The following is a 14,155-nucleotide window of genomic DNA, read 5'->3' as shown; positions in this document are numbered from 1 at the left end:
GGCGATAATCTTTCCGCGGAAAAGGAAAAAATATCTCAGGATCACATCTCAGGTATCTAATTATCCCTTTTATCTTGCTTTCGAAGGAAAATTATCTTAAATAGTAAAATATTCCGATAATTAGGATTTTAATGATGTTTTGAATAATTTTAAGTCGAAGCTGAAAATATTTCTCATATCAGTTTACGAAACTACTCAAATTAACTCAAATTAAATCATCAATTACATTATTTAAAATTCATATTGAAATTGAAATAAATATTTAAAAACCATTATGACATTCTCGATACAATTATAATTATGTAAGTGCTGTCATCCCGATATAATTTTTTTTTTTAAAGTACAAAAAATATTTCTGATGTAAATTTACAAAATTACTCAAATTAATCATATTTAGAGCCCGGATTATATGCATTTGCATATTTTGGCCTTTTCCAGAATTAATGCATATAATGCATAAAATCAAAGAATTTTCAGAATGAGCGCATATTTGTGAAGTTTTATTGAAACTCAATCACTTTTTCATAGTTATTCAAATGAATATTGCTCATAATATTTTCATAACATCGGTTTTTTTCCCTGCAGGTAGAATTGCTTTTCCCTCCTATATATCAACTGTTTCAGCATTAGCGTCAAAAATGTTCAACTCTTTTAGAAATAACCTCGAAATTATTTTTTACTGGTATCTCGTTACTGAACAGCCACGACTAACTAGAAATTCAAAATGCTTAAATAAAAAATACTTAGAAGTTATTTGAATATGCAGTATATGCATACGTGAGGATATTTTTTTTGTAAATGAATATGAACTAACAAATAGAAAATATGCATTTTAAAAACATATCTGCTTTTTTTTCCGCATAGTGATTTTTTTAACGCATATTTTCCCATTTTTGGTGCATATTTTGGAATTTTTATCTTTTTTTTCTGGATTTTTCAAGTACAAACACAAAAGACTACAGCAGGCAAATTTCATAACGAGGTGGCTGAAAAAAAGATACCCATGAAATATATGGATGTGTGTGAAGGTAGTATATATTTTGGCATTTTTAAGTGCATATTTTGGCATTTCAAGTGCATATTTTTTCATTTCAAGTGCATATTTTGGCATTTCAAGTGCATATTTTGGCATTTCAAGTGCATATTTTAGAATTATTAGTGCATATTTTAGAATTATTAGTGCATATATCAGCTTTTTTAAGTGCATATTTGCATAATTTTAGAGCATATTTTGCCACTTTTAAATTGCATATAATCCGGGCTCTACGTAATATTAGATTATTCAAAAAGTTAATATTGAAATCAAAATAAATATTTAAAATTCATGATCTATAGAAATTCGCAATATAATATTTTAAAAAGAAGTATAAATGTTTTTCCTCTTCTTTTATTGTTATGACTGATTATTAATATAAATTTCAATAAATTTATACGATTTAATTAAATTATATTTCATGATTGATACATTTTAAATAAATAATATTCACGTTTTGGAGAATGACTGAATATACAGTCATGTATTCGAACTAGATACACAGAGAATAACAAAAAAATATTTACTTATATTTTGAATAACTTTAATATATGCATGATATTGCATATATTTGCGTTATTATTTAATAATTATTTCCATGTTTTGCATTTATTTCAAAATTCACAAACTGAGAAAGTTTAATAAAAATTGAACTTAAATTTTATTAAAAGCTAATTTAGTAAAAAAATGTAAGTTGAGATATTAATGAAATTTTAATGGCAAAAAATTGCACAATGGGAAACAACAATTTTGAGATTAAATAAAAATTTAAGACTAAAAAATAAAACAAATAAGAGTGAATAGTTTTAATGTCAAATAAAAATTTGATTTTTAAAAACATAAAAATCGATAATTTCGATACTTAAAGAATTTTGTGTATTAAAAAAATATTTTTGATGAATTTACGAAATTACTCAAATTACTCAATTATGTTATTTAAAATTCATATTGAATTTAAAATAAATATTTAAAGTCCATCATCTATAGCCACTCCTGATATAATTATATTAAGTGTTATCACCAAGAGATATAATATTCTTTAAAGAAGTATGAATATGAGAGCGGCATGCGGTTTTTCTTATTATTTATTATTAACATAATTATATTGTAACATAATAATATTATTAATTTCAATAAATGTATAAGAATTTTTTAGTATTAAATTTCATGACTGATATTTTCAACTGAATAATAAAATATTTACAAACCTTTACATTTTAATATGACTAAATAAATAAATATACATATACTTGAGTTAGGCCGGGATTACACTATAAAAGTTTGATAAAAGTTATTTTGTAAAACTTGAAAAACTCAACCAATTAGGTTAGTGGTTACATTCTAGATAATGCAGCAGGTGACATTATTGGCTGCCTTTTTCAAGCTTCATAAAAGGACTTTCACCAAACTTTTACGGTGTAATCCCGGCCTTAAACATCACAGGTAATGGCCACAAAATAACAATTGTGAATAATTATAAAACATATGAATTATTAAAACATATCTTGCATTATTATTTAATAGTTTTCATATGCTGCTTTTTTTTTAAAGAAAACCCCATATCGAGCTATTCCAATAAAAATTGTTATTGAAAACTTTGATTTTAAAATTTGTGCAAATTACTATATCAGTGAAGTTTGATGTATAGGAAATTAAATAATAAGAAACAAAAATTTTCAGAATAAATGAAAGTATAAGAGTATGATAAAAAAATAAAAGTAAATATATTTTTTTTTAAATAGAAATTTCATTTCCAAAAGAAAAAAAATCGATAATTTCGATACATAAATAAAAAATTTTGGGCAACAGAAATTCTTTCTTATATGAACATATGAAACTACTCAAATTACTCATCAGTTCGATCATTAAAAATTGGTTATAATTATAATTCTACGCTAAAATTTCATTCATTCAATTGTAATTATACATGTTCATTATTCCGATAAAACATTTTTCAAAAAATATGTGAATATGACATGCATTTTTTTCTTATTATTATTGGTAATTAATATAAAGTAAAATTTATTTAAGATCTTTTTTAAATTATATTTCATGACATATTTTTTAATGAATGATAAAACATTTACGTTTTAATGGACGAATACTAAACGACCAATAAGAATATTTGCTATATTTGCTCGAATGTAACCAATGTGCTTATTGGCTGAATTTTTCCAATTTTATAAATGAACTTTTCTAAAACATTTTATTGTGTAATGCTGGCCTTAGGAGTATAAAAATAAATGAGGTAAAAAGAAAAACTTTGTTTCATAGGGTTACAATAAAGCTTCACGATGATGAGGACTTAGGAAAGAAAACAGAGAGAACTTTGAATTTATTCCATTGGCCTTTGGATGCAATGTTACGTCATTGATCGTAGTCTTTAAAATAATAATTTTCTAGCTTAGATAAAACGTGAAAGGAAATTTTTGAATTATTTTGTTACTCATAAACCCTTCTAACCGATTTCTTTTCAATATTAATTAATTAATATTTAAAAAAATCTCTTAGAAGGGTTTATGGTTAACAAAATAATTGAAAATTTAATTATTAAATTCTCAAGAAATTAAGACGTTAAATACTGAAAAATCAATCTAAAATGTGGTTCAATATCAAAATTTTTGTAATCATAAATGAGAAAAATAAAATTGTTGTTTCCAATTTTACAATAAGCAATAAATAATTCCAGTGACCATATCCGATATTTAAAGAAAGTCTCGTAATATCTTAAAGTACCTGATTAATCAATAATCATGTAAATCACCAATATAAATAGAAAATCAGTTATTTATAATGTGATCGATCTCCTACAAAGATAAATATTTTTCTTTCTTGGGCTAGTGAAAAAGAAACTATTATCTCTATTTCTTTTACAAAAATACACGAGAACATTTAACCTTTGTAATAGCAAACAAAGCAAAGTAATAGAAAAAAAACCCATTATTATTATTATTATTATAATTATTTTAACATTGAGGAAGACCAGGAATCGAACTAGTTGCCTCGATTCAGAAATCATTACAATCTAGCCCGCACAACAAGATCAAAATTTTAATATATAAAAATAAAAGTTTACATTTAACTTTAATTTTTCATTAAATTCGAAAATTTTAGACTATAAAAGTTGAAAAATTTAGAATATAAGGAATTGAAAATATTTTAATGTAAGAAATATGAAGTTTTGCCATTTTATAAAATAGATTACAAGCAATTAACAATGAGTAATTTTGACACTTCAAAAAAACTATAATTTAAAAAAAATCATGCATAAAATTGAGATAAAAAGAAAAAAAAATTAGACAACAAAAAATCTGTCGTTAAAAAAAAATCTAATTTTATTATAAAATACTGTTTCGAAATATAACAGGAAATTTCTAAATTAAATAACAGAATATTAGAATATAAAAACTAATAATTTTAAAATGAAAACAAATATTTCTTAAATACAAACTTCAAACTTAACTTTGAATCACTTCGTCATCCTTAAACACTACTTACAGATACATTTTTAAAAAAATATAAATCAATTTTTTAAGAAATTTCGATATTAAATATTAAAAATCTTTTTATCTAAGATATGGATAGAGATTAAAATTTTTGCATTCATGAATGAGATAATAAAATTATATTTTCCAATTTGGCAAAGAGCAATAAATATAGTTCTAGCCACCATGCTCGATATCTCTGATATTTAAAAGAACGTCTCACATTATCTTAAAATACACAATTCATCAACCATCGTCGTAAATTCCTAACGTAAATAAAAAATCAATTAGTTAAAATGCCATCGATCTCATCTCCAACAAGGAATATTATCTATCTTTTTGGGATAATAAAAGAAAATATTATCTTTATTTCTGTTCAACAAGAAATGTCTTATCTATGACAGGGATTAAGATTAAAATTATTGTATTCATAAACGAGTAAATAAAATTCTATTCTCCAATTTCGCAAAGCGCTGATAAATAATTCCAGTTATTAAACTTTACATCTAAATATTTAAAGCATTTTTCGAAATATCTTAAAAATATCCTATCCGTCAATCATCGTCGTAAATCTTTACCATAAATGAGGGGTTCACAACCTTAGTAGACCAACTCCGTTTATATTTATTATGGATAATAACAACTTAAAGTTTTTGTGAAAGCCCTGCTTTTACAGAATTTGTAAAAGCAGGGCACTAAAAAATGATAGTTGTAACTGAACTTTGACATATTTAAATTCCTTTGCATCACTTGAACTGAATTAATCGTCTATCAAAGACTTTAGGTTGTTATTGTCCATAATAAAGATGAATGGACTTGGTCCATTATGGTTGCGAACCCCTCAAATAGGAAATAAATTATTTATAATACAGTACCATCGATCTTCTCTACAACAAAGAAAAATATTTATCTTTTTAGGATAATAAAAGAAACTATATTATTTTTATTTACTTACAAGTGGTTCGAACTCTCCTTACATTCAGAACTCATCTAGAACCTTACACAACCGGGGGACATTTAGATCGAAATTTTAAAATATAAATGTAAAAGATAGACATAAAAATTTAGATAGAATGAAAAAAAAATTAGATAACAAAAATTTTTGTCGTTTAAAAAATTATACAGTGGAACTTTAGTTAACGAGCTTAATTCGTTCCACCAACGTGCTCGTTATCCGAATAGTTCGTTATTCGAATCAAACTTCCCCAGAGGAAATAACAGAAACAGGGAAAATTCGTTCCACAATTATTCATTCACCTAAAATTGACTAACAAAAAAACGGCATTCAATCAATGATTAAACACAATAATAATAATATATAATGCAATAAAATATACATAATATAAATAACGCCATAAATAAACATACAATAAGATAATGTTTATGAACTTGATTCACTATTCACTACGTTTCCTGGTATTATTCGCTTACTATAAACGACGAGAGAGAGGAGAACTATCGTTTAGGTCAATTTACAGATTCCTTTTTTGCAAACTTATTTTTTTTTTTTTTGCATGACTTTCAAAAAGAGCCTTATCTACTGACACTTGCTTTCTCCTCCTTTTTAGGGTTTCTAGGAAATGAAGAATTGCAGTGTTCGTTGGACAGATTCACTGCTCGCACACTTCTACAGCTTTATTTGGGTGATTCTTTTCTACAGAGATTTGCACAGTTTTCCCCATTCTACACACCTCTCTAATCCCATTTTATGTGTGTGTATGTGAGGGACACCTCCTTACTTCTTCTCTCTTCCTCAGATGAGATACCGACCTTAAGCCCTTGCTGGTGCGTGGGAAAGAGATCCACAACTTAATCTACCGTCAACTCCTAGACATTTTTCACCACTAGTTCTTGAGGGCCATCCTCATGCACTCCCAGTCCATGGTCTTCCAACAGGCACACAATCTCTTCGACAAGTAGTAGTTCCTGTTCATGAGCTAGCACTTCAAAGTCACGTTCAATAATGCAAATCAGCCCACAGTTTTCTCCAAGCAGAATTAAAAAAAAAATAATAATAAATAAACATTCAAGCGCACGCGTACGCATGGATACAATGTTATATCTAGTTTCGTATCGTAAATATTCACACTCGCACGTGTGTTAATTTTCCGAGACGCGCGCTTACCGGAGACTTTGCGGGAGAATATTATCCGCAATTCCATAACACGTGTGTGGGCGAAAGCAAAGAATTGCCACCTCATTTGTGATGACGTGAAAATAAATAAACAAAGCGCAAAACTTTTGCTCTTAAATGCGAATCATCGCTCGTTACTCGATCAAAATTTGCCCAAAATTTTTTGCTCGTTAACCGAAGTTCCACTGCAATTCTATTATTAAAGTAATGTTTCAAAGTGTAACAGAAAATTGTTAATTTGAATGACAAAATAATAACATAAAAACTAAAAAATTTAAAATAAAAATTTGATTTGCTGAAAACAAACTTCAAACAAAAGATTCGAACTATTTCGTCATCTTAAAACACTTAGAGACTTTAAAAAACTATAAATTAAATTTAAAAAAAATTATATATTAAATAGCAAAAATCTGTTTTTAATAATATAGGGTTTGTGTGACTTTTTTTTTGTGATTACAAGGAGAAAACAAAATTACTTTTTCGAATTTTACAAAAAAGCAATAAATAATTCCAGTCATAATATTCGATATCTCTGATATGTAAAGCACGTCTCGTAATATCCTAAAATACCCGATCCATCAATCACCGTCATAAATCCCTTAGATAAATACAAAATCAATTATTTATAATGCCATCGATCTACTCTCCAACAAACAAGAACATTTATCCTTTTAGGGATAGATAATAAAAGAAAGCATTAGATCTACTTCTTTCACAAAAATACACTTAACCTTTGTAATGGAAAACAAGGCAAAAATAATGAAAAAAACCATTATTACTATTATTATTTTAACATTGAGGAAAACCATGAATCGAACCAGTTGCCTCCCCTAACATTCAGAACTCATCAACGTCTTGCTTCCCACACCCGTCACATGGCAAATAGTGGAGTCGGTCGCCATGGCAATACTCTTTAGTGCTCCTCCTCCTCCTCTTGCTCCTCTCGAAAACCGTGCTCTGCCGTGGAGCACCCTACCTACCTTGTCCGTATCGATTTCTTCAAGTGAATCCAATACTTTTCCTACTTTGTTTAGGGGTGTGTATACATGAATGTGTGCGGAAACATACTGTGTGTGTGTGTGTGTGTGTGTGGGTACTGAAGCTATTACGGGTACAAATACTGAAGGGTGGAGCTGCAACTCTGTAGAGGTAGTCAGAGAGAGTGAAATTAATGTATGATACTTTCATTGCTTGACCCCCAGCTCTAGGATAGTTTTAGAGAAAGAAGACGGCAATGTGATTTGTTTCGTGGAGATTCTTTTCGTTCTTGCTCATTTTATTTTGTTTATTTGTTTATTTTATTGTTTTTTGTTTTTTTTTGTGTTTTCTTGGCTGGTTGCCAGAAATTGATGGAAGAGAATGATGTCTTTTCAAGTCGGAAATGGAGCGTCTTATCGTCTTTGATTTTGTATGTGGGTCAGTTATTTGTACCAGATATTAACTACACATCAATGTTGCATCAGACGGTGGCTCGTTTGGCTAATCTGGGGCCTTTAAAAGAATTTAATCCAGCCCGCAAAGCAATTATGAAAATATTCCATACTTTTAAAGTATGATAAGACACGTGGATTTTGATGTGATGTGTATACTAATCAAAGATAAATCATACAGAAAAGTACATAACATTAATAAAAACTGAATATGATCATATGATTTGAGTGGTGTTTCTTGTTCATATTTGGCCATCGAATGAGCCCGAGGTAAATACGACCCACAAGCGGGAAACTTTGTGATCCGATTAAGGATTAAATACGACTTTTTTTTCTTGTGCATTTAAAACATATCCAACAGTAATCATCCTACAAGGAGAGAACTTTTTCCTACGTTATTTTTGCGCATTTCACATGAATTTCCACATTTACACAATTCACGACCGCTCCTGTTTTGCCTAAACACTAACTATGATTTAAATACATGTTTATTGTATGCGTGAGCTTAATAACAATGCATTTGTCTTTGTAAGTATATCGACAAATAAATTTGAATTTCGCTCAGTTAATATACATTTGTAGTTGTTAATGTAATTTAAAAAAAAAATTCAAAAATTAATTTTTTAACATTTTATTGCGTTTTGCCTCACTTTGCTAATTCGAAATATCTAAGAAAATTGAAACGCAAATACACTTCCTACGCATTTTAAGGCGACTGCCTACGTTGAAACGGCCATTTTTTTGAAAATTTGCGAATTTTTTTTTATTTGCTCATTTGAAAGTATATTTATTCAGGAATCTAAAAATGGTTTGTTTTTGTTCCTACGTTAATTAGAACCGAAGTTATAGCTCATTTAGTTAACCGGAAGTGATAATTTCCAGCACCGGAAGTACTATTTAAAGGGCCTAAAATATGTAAACAATGACGTTTCTGTTGTAATAAATACTTATTTTGCATAGAAATACCCTTGAATCACATATTTTTTACTTATGGATTAGTTAGAAATATTTCTGTGTAATGTTTATAAATAAATATTAATGTTAAATTCACATAATCAGGCGAGTGGCAACAAAATCGAAAACACTGTTTGTTTACATTCTAGTTGCACGTTGTATACCAAACAACTGTTATTTTAACTTGTATTTCTTCGAATTTTTGGTTTTGAAGTTCTATATAATTTTTTGTAACGCTTTTTTGAACATTCACGATGCCGAAGGTACGTGCAAAGAGGAGCAAAAAACGTTCATTTTGTGGAAACCGTCATACGAAAGCTGTCTCCCCTGATTCTAACATTGCCTCCGTTGACACACCTATTATGACTGCTAGTTCATCGAAATTGAACATTTATACTGATAAAAAGAAAGCCACATCTCCACAGTGTGGAGAGTTGAAGGGAAATAGAATATTTGATATTTCTATATTAGTATCTGTGTTTTCTGTTCTTTGCTGCCCAATGTGTTACGAGACTGGTATGAAACTGAACGAAGATTCAAGATTCGGACTGTGCTCGAACTTCGCCTTATCTTGTAAATGTGGGTATTCGAAAGCATTTACCTCAACTGGAAAAAATAGCAGCAGCAAAAATGTTATAAATTCATTAGTGGTCCTTGGATTGAGACTTATTGGCAAAGGCTACACTGCTGGTAGAAAGTTCCTGGTAACTTTGAATTTACCTTTTCTTTCAAAAAATGCATTCAGGGACCGTGAACTATTGTTACAAAAAGCTGTTCGTTCTGCTACTGAGCAAAATATGAAAGAGGCTGCTAATGAGATAAGAGCACTGAAGGAAGTTGGACAAGAAAAAATACCAAGTTGTGGTGTGTCTGTCGACGGTACCTGGCAGCGACGTGGTCATACATCTCTAAATGGTTGTGTGTCTGCTATTTCTATTGATTCTGGAAAGATATTAGATTTGGAAGTGATGTCGCAGTACTGCAGAATTTGTAGGGGAAAATCTTTAAAAACAGTTCATGTGTGTTCCAACCACAAGGGCTCGTCTGCAAGTATGGAAGTAGTTGGAGCATATAGAATTTTCGAAAGATCAATTCTAAAGCGGGAACTAAAATATGCAGAATATTATGGGGATGGTGACTCCAAGGCATATATGAATGTAAAGGACATCTATGGCAGAAATAGTGTCACTAAACTGGAATGCATTGGCCATGTTCAGAAGAGGGTTGGTGCGCGTTTGAGGAAACTCAAGAAAACCACGAAAGGACTGAGTGGTAAAGGGAAATTAACCGATAAACTTATAGATAAACTCCAAAATTACTATGGCATTGCTATTCGTAGCAATGTGGGAAATTTAAAAAATATGCAGTCTGCCGTCATAGCTGCATTTTTTCATTGTTGCTCCAGTGATAAAAAGAACATGCATGGACAATGTCCAAGAGGTCCCGACAGTTGGTGTAAGCATCAGAAAGCTGCACATGAAGGACATAAAATTACTGATAAATCTCCTGGTCTCTCTAGTGACATCATAAATGTAATAAAGCCAACATACATGAGTCTCTGTGCACAATCCCTGCTTTCAAAGTGCTTGCACGGCATGACACAGAACTCCAACGAAAGCTTCAACAGTGTGATTTGGACGATTTTGCCTAAGGGCACTTTTGTCGAACTACAAACAATGCTGCTGGGGACCAATATTGCAGTTCTGCTTTTCAATTCTGGTTATGTGGGCATATTGCCGGTTCTTAAAAACCTAGGAATCCCAATCGATGAAGAACTAGCATCTACTTATTCTGGGTTGGATGAAGAGCGGGTGAAGTGTTCGAGATACCATGCAACGCCAATGGCAAAAATGGCCAGAAGAAAAAAAAGAGGAGCAAGAAAGTCGAAGTTGGAGAAATTTGAAGCAAAGGAAGGTCTGACGTACAAATGTGGAGAATTCTGAATGTTTACAGTGTATGAGAAACCTTTTTTTTTTCAAATGAAATCTTTAAATGCGTTTTCTGAGAAACTGCGATTTACGTTATTCTTGCCAGCGGAAAACATGATATCTCCAAAACTTTACAAGATATCAATATGAATTTTTTCTAGTGGGTTCTATATGAGCCTGACTGTGCAATGAACTAGGATCTAAGCAATATCTTTGAAACTTTTGGATTTACATCATTTTGAATTCAAAATATCAAGTTTTTTAAACGAAAAATGTGTATTTTTTCACGTAAACAACCATATCTCAAAAAGTTTTCATAGTACTCCAAAACTTCTAGTTCATTGCACAGAACAATACCATAGCAACATTCTGTGTGAAAAACAAGTTTATATAAGCAGTAGTATTTCATGTACCATGTTTAGCGTAAACACTGAAATTATGCTAATTTTAGGCATATAATTAGCAATATAAATTTTTCTTGCCAAAATATTCATGAAAAAACATTTATTTTCTTAATTTCATTCCATATTCAAACTAAAAACATATGCATTTCATCCAAAATGACATTTTTTAAAAAAAAGTACCCCGCACGTAGTCAGTCGCCTTAAGGGCTACGAATGTCACTTGCGCGCATTTCAAGTCGTATTCTAATTTCCTATGCATTTCTAATAGCGATAAAGCATCCTATGAATTTCAAAGAATATGCGCATCTCATATACGCAAATCTGGAATTCTGGAGATGCTAACAAATCCTGTGCTGTTCTCTCAGTAAGCAAACCTTCTACGCATATTTCATAGGGGTATGCACAAATTCTCCGTAGATATGAAGCGTGAACTCTACCAAACTTGTGAGTTACTTCCCCCAACCCGGCGAATGTGATTCGCACTTAATTTTCTCAATGGAAAGAAAAAAAGATATACACCCTACTCCAGGGCCCTACCGAACCTATATTCGGTATGATAGCCCCCCTAGCAACGATAACACATATATCCTATAAAACGATAAAATTTATGAGATAAACAGACAGACAAAAATGACCGCTGACCGCCCAGAGAGACCATCTTGGGGATGAGATAAACAGCAGCATCTCTCTTGATAGCATTATCGTCCCCCCCCCCCGGGAAAAATGATACGGTATTCTGTGTCTCCTATTTAGCTCACATTACCTACCCAACGATTACTGTATTTGATCTTAAAAAAAAAATAGTACAAAATCTCATTATCACGAGGCCGCCTATGCTCTTGAGGCCCATGAATTAACGCAGCCCCGAAATTCATGTTTATTTCATGCCTTTTCGGTTCGTTTTCAACCTGAAAAAACCCAGAGTGCGAAAGTTTGCAAAGTAAGCATTTTTATTAAAAAAACAAGAAAATGTGGCAAAACATCGTAGGAAAAAGAGATGATGTACTGCGTAAAAGCGGGACGAGTGGCGTGTGGGTTAGATTTTAACCGGTGCGGGCATCAAAATTGTTCTTGACATGGGAAGTAAATGAGCGACTTAGAGAGATTAAGTGTGAGACCGGCCTACTTAGAGACTGATCGAGTGACGTAGTGAGCGACATTGTGAGTGAGTGACCTGGAAATCCTATCCCGGGTTTCTACCTGGGACCGTGGCGGCAACCTTCACGGGGGTAGACGAGCATCTTACTACCACGCCACTCACACGTGCCACTCACTCACTAACTAGGTCACTCATTATATCACTCACTCTCTAGGCCACTCACTTCCTCACCAGGTCACTCACTCACAATGTCGCTCACTACGTCACTCGATTCGATCACTCCCTCAGTTGGCCGGTCTGACACTTGATCTCCTAGTCGCCCATTTATTTCCTATGTCACTTACTCACTAAGTCGCTCATTTATTTCCTATGTCACTTACTCACTAAGTCGCTCATTTATTTCCTATATCATTTACTCACTAAGTCACTCATCCTATCATCAGCTCACCAGGTTTGTTCGCGCTGTCACACACTCAATCACCTGGTCGTCCACTCTGTCACTCACTCACAACTAGGTGATAGCTAAACTGTTACATGCACTCCATTGGTGAAGTTGTCTTACTTGGGATCCGGAAATTTCGCCTTTGACATTTTTCCTACCCTGATGGTATGAGTGATGGACTGTCTGAGTGACCAAATGATTGGATTATGACCGTATGAGTGACCATATGGTTGACCAAGTAAGTGACCAGATGAGTGGTCATATGGATGACCAAGTAAGTGACCAGATGAGTGGTCATATGGATGACCAAGTAAGTGACCACATGAGTGCCTATATGGATGACCGAATCAGTGGCCATATGGATGACCAAGTAAGTGACCACAGGAGTGACCAAGTAGGATTTAAGTGATCGTGAGTGACTACGGTTGTGTGTGTGAGCATGAATGATCAAGTGAGTGGCTACATGTGTAAGTGGCCAAGTTTGTGACGGTCACTCACATTTGCACTCATACATAACGCACTTGGTCACTCATACGGTCAACACCCGGCCACCCATATGATCATGGCAGGTGAAATGTCAGGGGCAAAATGTCCGAAAGAATTAATGCACCGTTGGGACGAAACGTACTAGAGACGAAATGTTCTGGACACAGAAGAGGTCATACAGAGGTTCAGGTCCAATCACTCCGGTCCACATCTTTCAAGCGGCTTTGGGTTGGACTGACTTGCAGCGTCCTCTATCAACCAAAATTCGAACCAAGTTTTTTTTTTTTCAACACCTAAAAACTCCCCCTTTCAAATATACAAATTTTTTTAATATTTATAAATTTTCAAGCTATTTACGAACTTATGTAAATCAATTAAATTGAAAGATAGATAAGCAGCTTACTTCTGTATGAAAATCAGACATCGAAGCTCCGATGTTGACATTAATCACTTTCCAATATCCTTGGTACTTGATGATCAACTTTACACTTATCAACTTTTAACCAATCACTTCCATATAGAAAACGAATCTTGTTTAGAAACAACAACACCGAAGCCATCACGTCAACAGTGAGTGAGTCACAACCAGAGAAGCGTTTCTGGACACTATCGAGGGTCAGATTCCCAAGTGATGCCGTGACGTCCTTGGAGCGATTCATCATCATTCCATCTTCTTATCCATAAGGAAACAAAGATATGTTTTGTTGTCGATATCCGCAGATAGTGCGCATGCGCGTTGTGGTGTTTACGCGTTTTCTTT

General features: G+C 32.1%; 2 protein-coding genes across 2 annotated transcripts in view; one reads left to right on the top strand and one right to left on the bottom strand.

The window, feature by feature from the left end:
- The window catches only part of LOC149070158 (uncharacterized), a 113,793-nt gene extending 99,927 nt beyond the window's left edge, over window positions 1–13,866 (bottom strand). Inside the window, exon 1 of the mRNA XM_089250255.1 lies at window positions 13,799–13,866. The gene's annotated coding sequence lies outside the window, so the exon portion shown is untranslated. The remainder of the gene's footprint in view (window positions 1–13,798) is intronic.
- LOC149070159 (uncharacterized) lies at window positions 8,881–11,520 on the top strand. The gene has a single exon (XM_089249507.1). The coding sequence runs from the start codon at window positions 9,291–9,293 to the stop codon at window positions 10,977–10,979; it is 1,689 nt and encodes a 562-aa protein (XP_089105633.1). The 5' UTR covers window positions 8,881–9,290; the 3' UTR covers window positions 10,980–11,520.
- Window positions 13,867–14,155: the final 289 nt, after the last annotated feature.

This window comes from Pholcus phalangioides, unplaced genomic scaffold, assembly GCF_987345545.1.
Source record: "Pholcus phalangioides strain wild (caught in Gottingen) unplaced genomic scaffold, Ppha-v1.0 ptg000022l_1, whole genome shotgun sequence".
Classification (NCBI taxonomy): Eukaryota; Metazoa; Arthropoda; class Arachnida; order Araneae; family Pholcidae; genus Pholcus; species Pholcus phalangioides.
This window is presented reverse-complemented; position numbering and strand designations above follow the sequence as displayed.

Coding starts and splice junctions, on each gene's coding strand:
- LOC149070159 (XM_089249507.1), top strand. CDS start 9,291: ATGCCGAAGGTACGTGCAAAGAGGAGCAAAAAACGTTCATTTTGTGGA.